The 12,482-nt window shown below is 38.9% G+C and overlaps 4 protein-coding genes across 5 annotated transcripts in view; all 4 read right to left on the bottom strand.

Moving 5' to 3' along the window:
- LOC130050944 (uncharacterized) overlaps window positions 1-12,482 on the bottom strand; it is a 112,858-nt gene that overhangs the window by 47,217 nt on the left and 53,159 nt on the right. The gene's annotated exons all lie outside the window — the stretch shown is intronic.
- The window catches only part of LOC125664363 (transient receptor potential cation channel subfamily A member 1-like), a 220,401-nt gene that overhangs the window by 155,327 nt on the left and 52,592 nt on the right, over window positions 1-12,482 (bottom strand). The window lies entirely within an intron of this gene.
- LOC130049088 (uncharacterized) lies at window positions 8,108-12,222 on the bottom strand. Its single transcript, XM_056146218.1, has 5 exons — window positions 11,361-12,222; window positions 11,054-11,064; window positions 10,667-10,897; window positions 8,518-8,714; window positions 8,108-8,252 (listed from the first exon to the last, which is right to left on the bottom strand). The coding sequence occupies exons 1-5, from the start codon at window positions 12,220-12,222 to the stop codon at window positions 8,108-8,110; spliced, it is 1,446 nt and encodes a 481-aa protein (XP_056002193.1).
- LOC130050943 (uncharacterized) overlaps window positions 11,060-12,482 on the bottom strand; it is a 32,913-nt gene continuing 31,490 nt past the window's right edge. For both annotated transcript variants that reach the window (XM_056151959.1, XM_056151967.1), the window contains exons 5-6: window positions 11,361-12,428; window positions 11,060-11,277 (exon numbers count right to left, since the gene is read on the bottom strand). In XM_056151959.1, coding sequence (XP_056007934.1) covers window positions 12,319-12,428 — 110 coding nt within the window. In that variant the 3' untranslated portion in view covers window positions 11,060-11,277; window positions 11,361-12,318. The remainder of the gene's footprint in view (window positions 11,278-11,360; window positions 12,429-12,482) is intronic.

Raw genomic sequence — 12,482 nt, 5'->3', positions numbered from 1 at the left:
ATGTTGCTGCTGTTGGGCTGTTTGACAATCCTCGGGGAATCCGGAAGCTTCTTGTTTAATTTTCAAAAAGGTGTTGATATACGCTCGAAATAAGTGGTCACTGGTTTTCTCAAAATGCCAAACTTCGTAAATGCGGTCGAGACGATAGCCTAGATCTAATGCTTTGTGAAGTTCGGTGGTCACCCAGGTGCCAGTGAGACTGCGTTCAGAATCGGTGTGCTGGCACCGCTCGTCGGGTCCTAAGTTGCGCTGTTCCGCACAGGTGCGGCATAAGGGAAAGAGTAATTTACCCCCGGTCTTGTAAGGTAATACGGGGTGATACAGCTCTCGGGGTGGGAGGACACGACAACGAATGAGCCCGAAATAGTCTCTGACATCGGTGAAATGGCTGGTGATGACTTGGGGATGTTGGACGGGAAATGGCTTGTATTTCAACACGTACGGGTACAGGGAACAGACATCCACGTATCGCATGTCACCCTCCTCACAATACAGTCGTGTAGCATTGGTCCGGCCTCCGTACAAAGCGTCACGGGGATTCAAAGGATCTTGTATATCGACTCCTTGTAAAAATTCCTGTAAGTCGGGATTGGTCTGGGTCTGACGATCAAACTCGTGTTCCCATATGCTCACGACTGTATAGTCTTGGTCTTCTAAAGCACTGGCTCGTTTTAAGGTGTCCAGGTAGAGGTCTTGATACGTATGCTGAACACGATGAGGATGCATGTCAGTCAACAGATTCGGGAAACAGGTGGGACAGCCGTGCCAGTAACAGCCATAGAATTCGTACACGATACGAGATTCCTCATCATACCCATCTACTGTATAGGGTCCAAGCGTGACTTCGCCCCCATTTCTAGCATGTCGTATGCAGTGATGTTGATGTTCTAGCCAGGCGAGCCATCGACAAGCTTTAGCTGAATATCGTCGTGCTGGCCGGTAGCCCATATTGGGAATGATGGCGATGGTATTTTCAACCATGAATCCTCGTCGGTAGGCTAAATTAGCCGTGCTGGCAAACGTGATGGATTCTTGAAAGGGGTCTACTTCCACCAGATCAAACAGGGTGGACTTGAAATGGGCACAACACCGGCGTAAAATATCCACGTCCGAGATGCAGTAAGCTAAGAATTCTTTCTGGAAATCAAAGACTTTGCCCTCTTGTTGATGGTACCAAGTATAGAAGGCTTCACGATTGGCGGTGGACATATCGTCAGGATTGTAGAAATGATCGGCCGGGTAAGGACCCACATACTGCTGGTTCTCTGTCGTGTTGAAAAAGTGCGGGAAATATCCTTTTTTCAATTCCGTTAATCCGAAAGCAGAGGGCATCTTGGCAAGAGCAAAGGGTAGAAAGTTGTAAGAATCGATGAATCTCAACCCCAAGACTTGCATGGATAAGATTTTACTGCCGTTCAGGATGACGGTGGGTTTGATACACGCCGTGTGAACCAGGTAATTCAAAATAAACTGCCCATCGTATCCTTTGAAATTGTGGGCAATGATGGTGGCTTCATCGTGTTTGAGTTCCACATGGCCTTGCTCATCGGTCTCGCTCTGTAAGAGCCATTCCATAAACTGTTTTAACGTGTCGGGTCCTTGAAATAGGAAGCGGCGTTGTGATCCGAATCCTTCACAATGAGAACAGGGCTTGTCGATATCCACACTGTCGCAATGTTGACACACACGTTCTGCCACGCATAAATTGGGGATGTGAATACCGTTTTCCTGACTGCATTCGAAATCGTAATAAATGTATATTTTCAACTCCTCTTCTTCTTTTTCTTTCTTAGGTTTGGGTTTCGTCTGTACAAAGCAGTGATGAGGCATGGTGACGACTTTGTGACAGATGCGGCATTCGGTTTTTCCCCCACACGCGTGGCGTTTTAATAATTGCTTGGACATCCATTTCTGACACTGGTTACAGCGCCCCATTAAACTGCAGACCGTGGTCGTTGTATTACTGCAGTAGGGTTTTAAATGGTTCTGGTAACAAGCTGCATTTCTGAAAAATCCCTTACAATGAGGGCAATTCGTCTGAGTCCCGTCCGGGGTACAGGGGGTATCGGCTAAACAAAATGAGCATCGATGAGGACAGACGGTCCGATGATCTTCAATGTGACTGTAGCCAACATCGCAATAATCGCAATAGTATTTGTTTTCCGTCACTCCAGGCATAGACACAATGGCATCGTAATGCTCGTTATCCAGCAGGATATTCAAACAAGTCCCGTGCCCCGGTCCTTTGTAAATAGGTTCCAGTCGTAAACGAGTTGTATTCGTTTTGAATTGAAATATTTTCAATCGATACTGTGGGGCGAGCGCGTGCTGTAATTGCTCCCATTCACGTGGCCCACACGGCTGGTTCATAACACACCCAGCTTGTTCCATCAAGGCTATCGCTTCTCGTTTCTGGTCGAGAGTTTTGAAATCCCCTTTTCTCATGCGTAACCATTTCGTTTCCCATGCCGGGTCGTTTGATTTCTGGCTGTGTAGACGTGCTACCACAATAGCCCGGGACAAGCAGAGAGAATCCTCAGGATTTTGAATGCGAACGATCGCTCTCTTGGAGTTTTTGAATTTCTCCTTATCCACGTGTAGATGTTTTTTCTTAGTGCACCCGCTGCCTTGTGGATATTTGACATGGAAAAAATCCATCTGCACTGCCCCGTCGGTGATTAGGAATTCCTTTTTAGATTGCTGGACGGATTCTATTTTGTTCAGAATTTTGTCCTCGTTGAGCTGATTGGACTGCGTAAATTCGTACCAAATAGCTGAATCCAGAGACGGGTGCCGAATATTTAAACGTAGATAATCATTGGGATTGCACTGCATTTCCTGTTTCACATTTTTTAACATATCCCGGAAGAGCCGACGAATGAAGGCTGTATTTTCTTTCTCTGGAATAGGTTTGAAGGCAACATTGTAGACATTTTCCTTGACTTTAAATTTCCGTGATTGACGTCCTCGTTCCAGTTGAATTTTGTAATAATCCGAAATGAGTTTCTTTTTCCCCCCTCCCCGCTGTAAATACTGTAGTCGCCGTTGATTCTCTCTGCGGAGTTGTAATTCACGCTGCCGTTGTCTGTTCAGCTGATCATTCAAAAATCTCAATCGCTGTTCAATATAACTCCGTGGAAGTCCAGTAGGTAACTTGTCTGACATGATGTCGAAAGTGACACCCAATGCACCGCGCGCCGCTTTATATATATTACCTGTAGACAGCGCTGGGTAAAACTAGGGACCGTGCCAGCTCTGGGGATTGTACTATTGTTCTTTAATAAACATGTCAACTTAAAACCTTGTGTTATTCTTTTAGATTTAATACACAGGATTTAATACACAGGATTTCACTGGATTTTATACCGATTTTTTGAAAAATAGCAGGAACTCATTCCAGGAACTCAAAGCGAAAGTACCGCATGCTAAAATTAGACCAGCGGCCATAGGCCAGCCTATTCACCCGACACCCGGCCTACAACCCCTGCTGGGGTTGACCCCGTCCTAGATATTGAACCAATCCGTTGACCCCGACACCGCTTGACCAATCAAAAACGCCCTTGCTTGACCTCATTTGCATAAAAAGTGCACTCAGTTGACCTCCCTATCGGGAGGCGTTATACTACTTACATGTATACATGTTCACTAACGGTGACGCAGGCAAATATGGCTACAATCCCCACCCCCGTTTTCGGTATCTTTACATGCGACGTTCGACATACTTATTGACTGTACCCCTTACAGTAGGAATTAGTGATAGTGGAATAATAGAGTGAAGCGATGAAGTTATTGCCTTATATTGCTGTGCGTAGCAAAGAAGGATAACTGTGATTAATTTTAAATCTGGGCTCCGATACACAATATTTTCATGCAAGTCATTGTGATCGTTTTCAATAAACTCAGTCAGGTAAATACTACCACAAATGGTGTGAAGTAGGGTCAGTATGGTGGTCATATTGCTCATTTACGTGCAAGTAGGAACACTTACGAGAGTCGTAGACCACTCGTAGAGTTATGATCAATATTGTTCGTAAATCCCAAGTCGTACCTGTATGCAAAAAGGTCGCATGTGCTACGTTCAGATTTACGACTAAGTTTACGATTGATTTGTAAAATAGCCACCAGATACGAGTGTTTATGCTTAATATCACAACATCACTGGTATTAAACTGATGATAGTAACGATCGTTACTATCATCCCAAGATGGCGGAAGGAAATTCCGGAAAGACCACGTTTACTTATTATATCTATTTGTATTGATTATTTGCGAATGATATGTAGTTAAGAAATATCATACACTAGCAACAATTACGATCAGGTGTTATTTTATCTTTTATACGGCTCATATGAACAGAAAATTTGTCGTTGAAAAAACAGCGAAGATGATAGTAACGGAAATGAATGATGATAGTAACGTAAAAACTTTCGTTACTATCATCCTGGCTGGGTTTTTTTATAAACGAATTTTCTGTTCATATCAGCCGTATAAAAGATAAAAAAAAACCCGGAGTTATTCGTAATCAAAATCAGTGCGCACAACACTAGAAAGACACTAAAGTTAATTCTAAATCGTTATAAACGATATACTCTTTGTATTGAAATTGTAGCTTATTTTTCCTGATAAGGTATACAGTCCCCGAAACGTTCTATTTTACCATTTTCCCGTTCGCTCACCGTTCGTTCACTGTTCGCTCAGCGTGCGTTCACAGCTCGTTCAGCGTGCGTTCACCGTACGTTCAGCGTGCGTTCTGTGTGCGCTCTCCGTTCACAGTTTTGCGTTCACCGTGCGCTCACCGTTTGTTCACCGTTCACAAAGCGTTCAGCGTGCGCTCACCGTTCGTTCATCGTTCAATCTTTTCATTGTCATTCGGAACACCAAAATGAAATGACCAATCTTGATAGCAAGGCAAAAATGAAAATTGAACGTGTGCGTAAAAGTGGAAGAAGACTTTCTTACTATATCAGAAATTTAATTTTGAAGTACAAAATGTCAGGATTATTCACTGTGAATGCCGAAAGGCTCATTTGAACTTTTATTCAAAAAATTCTTAATGAGAGACGAATATAAGAGTTTGTCGTTATGAATTTAACCCAAGTACAAAAAATAAGGCAGTTTCAGGTAATGAAAACCTTTTCCCCTGTGTTGACGATTTAGCATTTACAAGTTTGGGCAGAAGCACAAATTATTATAATTATTTTGCATTGCTTGACACGAGTATTAAACAAGTCACCCCTCCCCCTACTTTGAAAAATAAAAACAAACAACCGATGCTACATAATGTACATTGTACCGTATGTACGTGTCAGAATGTCAAATTGATATAGCTATTTTCCCCTATATTTATGAAAGACATTGTCAATAAACTGATATTTACTACTCTTGCCAAATTTGAAACTTTTGTAACATTTGTCCTTAATGCAAAGATGTAATAGTTTATCTGGTACGTTTCTGCATTAGCCTTTAAACATTATACAAATATTGCTCGATCTAAATGCAATCTATGGTCACATTAATAATAAAAATAGTAAGTTTTGTACTTGCATAAATTCTAGGATTATTTCCTCGGGTCGATGTAGCTGCGACAAATGAACGACACAAAATGTAAGTAGGAATATTTAATACTGTTAGAAGTGTTGAGGTGTTGACACAGGGTATACTGTCCGTATTGTTTGTTTACTGCATCTATCTTGACTCCTTTCGGGGGTGTTTGTTAATTACAGGTATCCCAAACGATCGAGCTTGTAAAGTTTGAAGCCATACATGAACACCTGTAAATCCTGGATGTTACGACGCATGTAGAATATACCCATGCATTAAATGTATCTGTGCATGTAATGGTATACACAATATACTTCCGAAATTTACTTTTGTCTGTGTATGACTGTTGCGTGTATTAATGTACAATTTGCGATAATTTCATGAAATATATATATGTATACTCGGTACTTGTACAAAAATATATTACATTAAAAATCTCCAGAACTGTTAATTATGCTGCATCACGATTCCGGTTTAATTCATTTTTTATTAATTGATGAAATAGACATGTACATGTATTTTATTACTTGATTATGAAATAAGTAAAATCCCAGGGGAAAATCCGAAACATTCCGAGCCAATAGATCATTTTGCGTTCACCGTTCGATCACCGTGCGTTCACTGTTCGCTCACCGTTCAAGTGGGAAAGAAGAACGTTTCCGGGACTGTAGATATATTTCTCTTTCCTCTCTGTATTTGGGGAAGGGATGTGTGGGAGTACAGTTGTTTTAAAGTTTTTTGATAAAATAATCCCATACACATATCAATGCCTTGTGGTTCGAATTAATTGTGTGAAGCTGTACAGAAAATACTTGTATACAAAAGTGTGATTTATGCAAAATATCAATCCATGATAGTGCCTTTAACACAGGTATATGTAACACACGGAATACAAGGGAATATCATAGCATGTGATGAGAAGTGCTAATGTCAAGGTTTTTACGATATTCGACACTTTAATTTCAGACATTCCTGACTTTCATATCTTGATTTACTTTCACGAGCGCCAAGATAATAAAGTAAAGCTAGCGTACTATTACTTAAAACAATGAATTATTGCACTATATCCAGTATTGTTATTCTTCTGATCATTACGCTTCCAAATCTTCTTAAAACATGAAACAAGTAAAATTTATGTTAATGTACAAAAGGAGGTTTCCGAGAAAGGTTTCGAAGATCCCAATTTCTCTTTGTAGACAATCAAATATGCCGGGTAACTTTGATTTCTATCAAACACGACAAATATGCTTGGATTCTGTACGTTATCTACACACGAGTCATATCGCCTGTGATCCTCATTTGGGATGGTGGGAGGAGAGGTCACACTTTCCTCACCTTTCGTGTAACGACCCACCAACACTTTGGCCTGAAACATAACCCGGCGTGGCCCCATCGTGTAACTATGGCTGTGTTTGGCACTCACATTGAATTATAACCCTTTTCCATACGCAGTAGCATTTTTACCACTTGATTGAAGATCGAAGTTGCTGGTACATATTCCATCACATTCATCCATGGAGCCTGTCCCGTGGAACAAATGTCTTCCTTCGATTCTTGATTCTATCTTCTTCATGTCAAATTCCATGAATTCTTTTCTCCTATATATGGGATACAACATGTTAGAATATTTTCTTTAAAAACCCAAATACATGTTACTGATTTATAAGGATAGGAAAAAGCTGTTTCAAGAGTCCTGGTTTCTCTGTTGTTGTTTTTTTCAGGTTCATTCTGTTCAAGTTTGACCATGTAATCAGGTAACCAGTGAAATGCAATTCTATTTTGTTAGATTATCAGCGAATTTGATTTTATTATAGTGTCTCAGTGAATAGACCGTTTACTGTGTGACAGGGACCTCGCGGGTTTTATCTCCTCTCGTGCTTTTGCGCTTCAAGCATAAAACGTAAAATACTCATTCAATTTGGGAATTTGGAAATCTACATGTAAGAATTCAGATTCCTTATGTGAGGTAGTGTTGGATAATATCGGAAAGAATAGGTACACAAACACACCGATTAATTAGCAAAATACTATATTCCCACCGAAACGTGTTTCACGTATACTTATATAACAGTACTTTATATAAGCTTTAAACACACATACTTACGTAAATACACACGCATACATACATACACTGGACAAAATGATTCGTTGATTGATAGATGATTTTTTCATTCATATTCAGACGTCACCAGCTAGCTGTAGGTGAAGTACCACAAATTTAGACATATCGTAGCCTTGTGTTATGTTCTTTATTGTGCCAACTCCTGCTGCGACAAGGGACCTCCGCTTGTAAGGTCATATTCGAAAGACCCATGATTCTCATTTCTAAATGCCGAGTGTTTGGCGAAATAGCAATCATTACCCATTTTAATGTCTTAAGTTTGACACGGCCATGGTACGAGCGAGACTCGAACTCCCAATTACGAAGCGAACGGTCTAACACTGAGCTACATGTACCGCAACCTTTTTGAACAAAATCAGAAATGAGAAAACTAACTTTTCATACTCATTCCAAAGAGTTTTGTTCTGTACACGATATATGTTCTCTATTCTGAAGAATTTGTAGTTCATCGATGTGAAAAAGCTTTCTCAATCTTCTTAAACTCTTCTGTAATTTGTTCCAGTTCCACTTGTTCGAAATCATGAGCGAGATCCCATAGACACCAACCAGGAGGTACTGGATGAAGAACGGTAACCCTCACAGATTTCAAACTGCAATTAGTAGTACTAAATTCAGATTGAATGTAGCAGTAAGTATTCTTATGTACCATGAAGGCGAAGATAACGAACAATGATGCATATCATAACTTGTATAAGCAATACAAAATAGATAGTTGGACAAACACGTTAGATAAAATAGAAATAAATACTCTCACAATTAGCCAAGAAATGAATGGTCCACAATCACGGGTAGCGCCTAGTTTAAAGAAGGCAAATAATATGATATTGCTAACATGTGAAATAAAGGAAAACTTACTAATTCTTGGCACGCACATCGGGGAATGAAATAAACAATGGACGTCTACAGATGGCTTGAGCTGCTTGTGTATTTAAGTTGGTTTCCTGCATCTCAGAAAAACTTAGTCGATACTTTAGTTCATGATTCAGTCTGGTAAATACATACGTCTTCTGTCCTTTCAGATATTTTAACTCCAAAGTGGACTGAAAATCATCCTACAAAGTAACATGTGTTTAACAGATTAATATGTATAATGTTTCAAATATCTTTTTTGATTTCTTCTGTTACTAACAAACATCATCGAACAGCAAGTCATACAGAACACCATCATGGAGATCAGCCATCACATTTGAATTTTATTGATGGCTTATCTCAAATGTCTATATTTCTTCATTTCCTTATTTTCTCTTTTCTTTATTTCTGGTGTATGAAGCTTATTGTTGAAATAACCTTTGCTTGTCAGCACCTGTTTCTGTGAACCGTAGTCAACATTAGTATCCACAGAACAACCTAATCATGGTATGAAACACGTTAGACAGCATTCGACATAACGACATTTTCTATTTGCAAATAAGATCATCATAACGACCTTATGACTCTCCGAAATATTGACTTCAAACGAGTGTTGAAACTTGTATGTTGAATGAAATATCCAAATGTGAAGCAGATATGGAAGACTGTAATATTCTTTATTTCGAGATCACTAAGATACATCGAATCAACGTATGGAATGGAAATCAACATTGTCAATAGGTAAAATATCGTCGATAGATATAAATGTTGAAATAAAGGCACAGCAAGTTATTTCTTTTCAAATAGAATCTTTTGAATGAATTCTGCCTCAAAAGAATATAATGATAGGTCAGCTAGCAAAGGAGTACAATTTGTGCCCATGGGAATTCCAGTAGACTGTTCGACTTCATTATCAAAGAATACGTAGTGTATGCGGAACCCCACTTCTTTTTATGTCAACTTTGATATCTTATACTCCTACCTAATTACAAGAATTCTTCTATAATTGATTTTTTTATGCTATGTCTCGCTAACTGAACTTTTAAAAATCGGCAGAACAGAGCCATGGAAAAAATATTTGTTGAAGAATTTGTCTCATACTTGGTAAAAAGATATCAGTATATGCCATCCTCAATACTAGTGATGAAAGGCGAAGATAACGAACAGAGATCAATCTCATACTCCTTTAACCAATACAAAATAGATAGTTGGGCAAACACGGACCCCTGGACACACCAGAGGTGGGATCGGGTGCCTAGGAGGAGTGAGCATTCCCTGTCCATGCCATGCAGAAATGACATATGGGATGAAATATTGCGTATTTAAGACTGCATGTAACTTTTAATGTTTTGTAGCAATTAGGTTTCGTAAAAACATTTCATTAATGATAAAGGCAGACATGACTAATTATGGCTTGTCAAAATTTGCAATATTTGAACTTTTCCGTTGTGATTGCCTAATCATTTGTATGATTTTTCATTTGAATCTATATACAAAAACATTATTCAATAAAAATGAAAAGCTGTTCAACATAAATGGAAAATATACGATTGAAATGAAAAATTATACAACACAAACAAAATACATAGAATGAAAATGGGAAAAACAATTGAATACAAATAAAGAATTATGAGATGGGTCACTGTTTGTTATCTTCATCTTTGCATACGATAAAAATGAAAATTATACATACATACCGATTGTTAAGCCGTTCTTGGCACACTGATTTTGACTGCGGATAACTCCGTTTACCTGATCAGGATATGGGGCTCACGGCGGGTGTGACCGGTCAACAGGGGATGCTTACTCCTCCTAGGCGCCTGATCCCGCCTCTGGTGTGTCCAGGGGTCCGTGTTTGCCCAACTATCTATTTTGTATTGCTTGTAGGAGTTATGAGATTGATCACTGTTCGTTATCTTCACCTTGCATGTATCCAATACAAGGTGAAGATAACGAACAGTGATCGGTGATTTTTAATAATACAAATGAAAAAGTATACGAAACAAATGAAAAAAAATCACACATTGCAGCGTTTGACATGTTGTTGCTAATCCTTCATCTTAATTGTATTCTGATTCATGTATCGTATTCTCTCCACCTTTTTATGTAATAAGTTTAGTCCTTATTGGATTGATTTGACATTATGAAAAAATACCCCTTCATATGGAATCCAGACATCCGCTTTGTCTTTATAGTACCACCTCCACTGCGTGTGAAAAGAACCGGAAGAAGCTATTTCCAAACTATCAGCAAATGACTTTGTGGAAAGACGTCTGATGATGTGGTGGTCAGGACCACTAAAAGGCTCGCCGTCAATTTCGATAAAAAGTCCATAATTATCTGGAAAATTAAGTCGAATCTTGTAATCTCTACCATCATGCTTTGTCTGAAATATTAAATGCAAACATGGTGTTGGTTCTATCGACATTTGTAAGTTGTAAAATCGATTCCAATGCAAAAAGCTAACAATTAATTTGAAAGATGAAACAACTGATGATGTAGTAGATATTCCTTAAATAGATGCATAAGCTTGTCAACTTACCTCGCTTTCGACTGTATCAGATAGTTGGCAATATTGCTTTTCTATTTTCTGGTTTTCATTGCTTGTAAAACAGACCCATTCTCCGTATATCTTTATCTGTCACTGATAAAGGAGTTCCGTATGATACCTGCTACACTTTTCAGGACATGGTCCACTGAATTTGTTCAACGCCAAACAAATTTCTGGTATATCTTTCATTCCCCGACTTTGTGACGTCGACGGGGCTGCAAAAAATAGAGATGTCCCTTTCCTTTAAACAAAAATTACAAAGATAAATATTCGTTTTCACTAACAAAAATTATCTTACGTTTTTTCTTTGGATTATTTTTAGTTGTAACAGCAGCTATGAATTCAGTGTCTTCAACTGGCTTATCCCATTGATTTCGTCTTTCAAGCTTGGTCTTGTATACTTCCTCCGATCTTTCATCTTTGCTTTCTCCTTTATTTTGCTCTATTTCATAATTTTTCACCCTCTCATCAATAGGATTATCACCTGCTTCTGCTAAATAATTTTCTGACGAGCTGAGGGAATCTGAAGCTTTTTCGTGATTATCAACTTCCAATGATGTATCTTCTTCATTTGTGTTTCTCTTTGGTCCACGGTGAATGGTAACCACAGCTTTTAAGCGAGCAAGTTGTTGTCTAGGCCATCGCGACATTCCATAAACAGATAAAACCCATTTGTTGTGAGGATCATCTAAAGTATGACCTTTGCTGCAAGATGAATTTTGACATTTATCTCGAATATAGTTGTAACAGACATGAAGAAATGGACACTCCTCGGGAGTGTTCGCTTCACAGTGGGATGCTGGGCACACTTGAGGATATCTGCATTTTAATATTGTGCGAATTTCTTTATCCCGAAATCGATTCAGTCCCAGTTTGCATTTAATTTCTTTGTTGTTACCGGAAGTGAATGTATGTCCATACGTACATTTGTCACCACGTTTGCACATACCATTGAGGTTCCACGTGCAAACATGAAAATAATTGCAATTTCTCCGTTGACATCTTTTTCTATTTCCAAGGCCTAATTCTTGAAGACAAGTTTCTGCATCTCTTAAGAAAGGTGCAATATACGTAGGTTTTCCTTCTTTCTTATACACAGCCAGTATTTTCTTTGTCTTCAATAACCACTCATCAAAGTCCTCAGATAGAGAATTGTACATCTCTTTAAATCTTTTCAAACTGGTGCATCCACCACATTCTTTTACAAGAAAAGAGAACACATCTTTTTCCAGCTGATCTCGAACATCATTAAGAATTTAATCTCTTTTTGATACTTCCTTCTGCTTTTGATTTGCACTCTCCCCCACAAGGGATATTTCACTACCAATACTCTCATTGTCTGATTCGGCCTCAGTCGTTTCCAGTCCTATTTTGTAGAAAAAACACCAATAGAGCAATTGTAAAAGACATACAAACAGGC

The sequence above is a fragment of the Ostrea edulis genome, chromosome 1 (assembly GCF_947568905.1).
Source record: "Ostrea edulis chromosome 1, xbOstEdul1.1, whole genome shotgun sequence".
NCBI classification, from domain to species: domain Eukaryota; kingdom Metazoa; phylum Mollusca; class Bivalvia; order Ostreida; family Ostreidae; genus Ostrea; species Ostrea edulis.
This window is presented reverse-complemented; position numbering and strand designations above follow the sequence as displayed.